This window comes from Schistocerca piceifrons, chromosome 4, assembly GCF_021461385.2.
Source record: "Schistocerca piceifrons isolate TAMUIC-IGC-003096 chromosome 4, iqSchPice1.1, whole genome shotgun sequence".
Classification (NCBI taxonomy): domain Eukaryota; kingdom Metazoa; phylum Arthropoda; class Insecta; order Orthoptera; family Acrididae; genus Schistocerca; species Schistocerca piceifrons.
This window is the reverse complement of record NC_060141.1, coordinates 281,463,739-281,466,467: the sequence shown is the minus strand read 5'-3', so window position 1 is coordinate 281,466,467 and position 2,729 is coordinate 281,463,739. Positions and strand designations below refer to the sequence as shown.

Here is a 2,729-nt window from a genome sequence, read left to right as displayed (position 1 = left end):
GGCGGAGCCGCCGCCCCAGCCGCCTTCGTCGCTGTCCTTGGAGAGCGGCGTGGCCGGCGGCTGCTGCTGCTGCGCCGACGGCCTCTTGCGGCGGGCGCGGACCACCGCCACAGCCGCCCCCGCCCCCAGCAGCAGCGCCCCCAGCACGCCGCCACCCGCCACCGCCCCCACCACCGGCGTCACACCCGGCAGCAGCGGCGTCTCTGCTAGAAGAACGAGCCTTCAGCTCGGGGACTGCCGTCAGCCACTACACACCTTATAGGACTGTTATTCGAAACAGTCTTACACACTGAGGTGAAAGAAGTCATGGGATAGCGATATGCGCATTTACTGATGGTGGTGGTGTCACGTCGACGAGGTAAAAGGGGTGTGCATTGGCGGAGCTGTCATCGGTACTCAATTGATTCACATAAAGACCTTTCCTACTTGATTATGGCGGCACGATGGGAATTAAAAGACTTTGTACGAGTGATGGTACATTGTAGCTGGAGCTGGATGCATGAGATGTTCCATTTCGGAAATCGTTGCAGAATTCGGTTTTCCGAGATCCACAGTGCCAAGAGTGTGACGAGAATCGCAAGTTTCTGGCATTACCTTTCAATACGGACAACACATTGGCCTAAGGCGTTATCGTAACGACCTAGAGCGGCAGAGTTTGCGTAGAGTTTTCAATACTAACTGTTAAGCAACATGAGTAAATTAACCGCAGATTTTAATGTGCGGCGTATGAAGAACATTAAAGTTTGGATAGTGAGGCGAAATTAGGCGTCAGTGGGCTATGAAAACGGAAAACCGACGACGATGCCTTTGCTAATAGCACTACATCTCCTTCAGCGCCTCCCCTCGGACCGTGATCATATCAGTTGGATCGTAAACAACTTGGGAATCGTGGCCTGATCAGATGACTCTCGATTTCAGATGACAAGAGCGGTTGGTAGGCTTCCAGTGAGGTGCAGGCCCCACGCAGTCGTGGACTCTAGTTGTCAACAAGGCAATGTGCAAACTGGCCATGGCTTCGTAATGGTGAGGGCTGTGTGTACATGCAATGGACTAGGTCCACTAGTCCAACTGAACCGACTATTGACTGTAAATGTTTATGTTTGGCTACTTGTTCTCGAACGACGATGTATTTTTTTTCTTTTTTTGGATGAAAGTTACCACACTCGTTCTCTATTGGTTTGAAGAACATTGTAGACAGTTCGAGCAATAATTTGGTCACCTAGATCGCTCGACATAAATGCACTGAACGTTTATGAGGCATACTCGTCAGTTCGTGCACAAAATCCTGCACAGGCAACACTTTCGCAATTATGGTTCCAACGGCTCTGAGCACTATGGGACTTAACTTCTAAGGTCATCAGTTCCCTAGAACTTAGAACTAATTAAACCCAACTAACCTAAGGATATTACACACATCCATGCCCGAGGCAGGATTCGAACCTGCGAGCGTAGCGGTAGTGCGATTCCAGACTGTAGCGCCTAGAACCGCTCAGCCACTCCGACCGGCTCGCAATTATGGACGGCTGTATAGGCAGCAAGTTCAGTATTTCTGCAGGGGACTTCCAACGACTTTTTGAGTCCATATCACGTCAGGTTGCTGCATTACGCCGTGCAAAAGGTGGTCCGACATGGTATTAGAAAGTATCCCATTACTTTTGTCACGTCACTGTGCAACTGCAACTTCAAGGTATGGTGACGAAACTTCCTTGCTTCAGTGTGTTGTCGTGAACTGGACGTGGTGTAACGAGGGTGCGCGTAGTCTCATTCGAAACTCTGGCCTCACTAGCGACAATGCCATTGGCTAACGGAAGAGAGAGCGCTTTCGTCGAGACCTGTCTTTCTAACGCCCGATCAATTGTTATTCCGCAGCGTGCATTTCGTGCACAACTAACCATTCGCGCGAAAGTGAAAGCGGGAATAGGAATTTTCTTGACAATCTGTAACTGCATAAAGGATATTACACAAACTATTATTTCTGAAGAACAAAATGTATCTAAATCAAAGTGTTCATGCACAGACAGCGTGTTTTTAATTAAGAGTATTACAGAGCAACGCAAACAATTTAATATAGAAATCGGTACGATCTTTGTTGACTTTGAGAAGGCTTTTGATCGCGTGAATCGCGACAGCATATGCAAGGTTAGAAAACTAAACTAAATCCGCCCAAACAGGCCATGAAGGCCCAACAATAGCGACCGGCCGCCGTGTCATCGTCAGCTCACATTCGCCACTGGACGCGGATATGGAGGGGCATGTGGTCAGCACACAGCTCTCTCAGCTGTATGTCAGTTTACGAGACCGGAGCCGCTACTTTTCTGCTTGACCGTGAATAATTGCTTCAATGTTGCTTCACGATGCCCTGGCGTTGTTTAGTAACATGCCGCAGTTTGATCAGAGTAAAACACAAACAAAACATGAGGTACTGTGGTGCTAAAATTGCCGGAGAAGTGCAAGAGGGATTCCTTCATTTACAACAGTTAAGTGTCTGGTGTTCCGTCTTCAAGAGTAGACAACAAGATGAATTTTTTTAAGAAAACAAGCGTGTACTGACTGTGGATATTGAGCTCTTCAACAAGGTTATAATGAAGTTTCTTTCCACACTCTTAAAGAAACTGATATTAAACATGTGTGGTTTCAGGAAGGCGTCATGAAGGACAACAAAGCGTGTAGTGCTTTTTCTTTTATGTAGAGTTCGGTTTCCCTGAGTGGTGACTGTCTGTACCAGGAGC

General features: G+C 48.0%; 1 protein-coding gene across 1 annotated transcript in view; it reads right to left on the bottom strand.

Moving 5' to 3' along the window:
- Window positions 1-150: 150 nt before the first annotated feature.
- Window positions 151-2,729, bottom strand: part of LOC124795797 (nephrin-like) — a gene marked incomplete at its 3' end in the record, with an annotated part of 432,232 nt that continues 429,653 nt past the window's right edge. Inside the window, exon 12 of the mRNA XM_047259877.1 lies at window positions 151-203. Within this exon, the coding sequence (XP_047115833.1) occupies window positions 151-203 (53 nt within the window). The remainder of the gene's footprint in view (window positions 204-2,729) is intronic.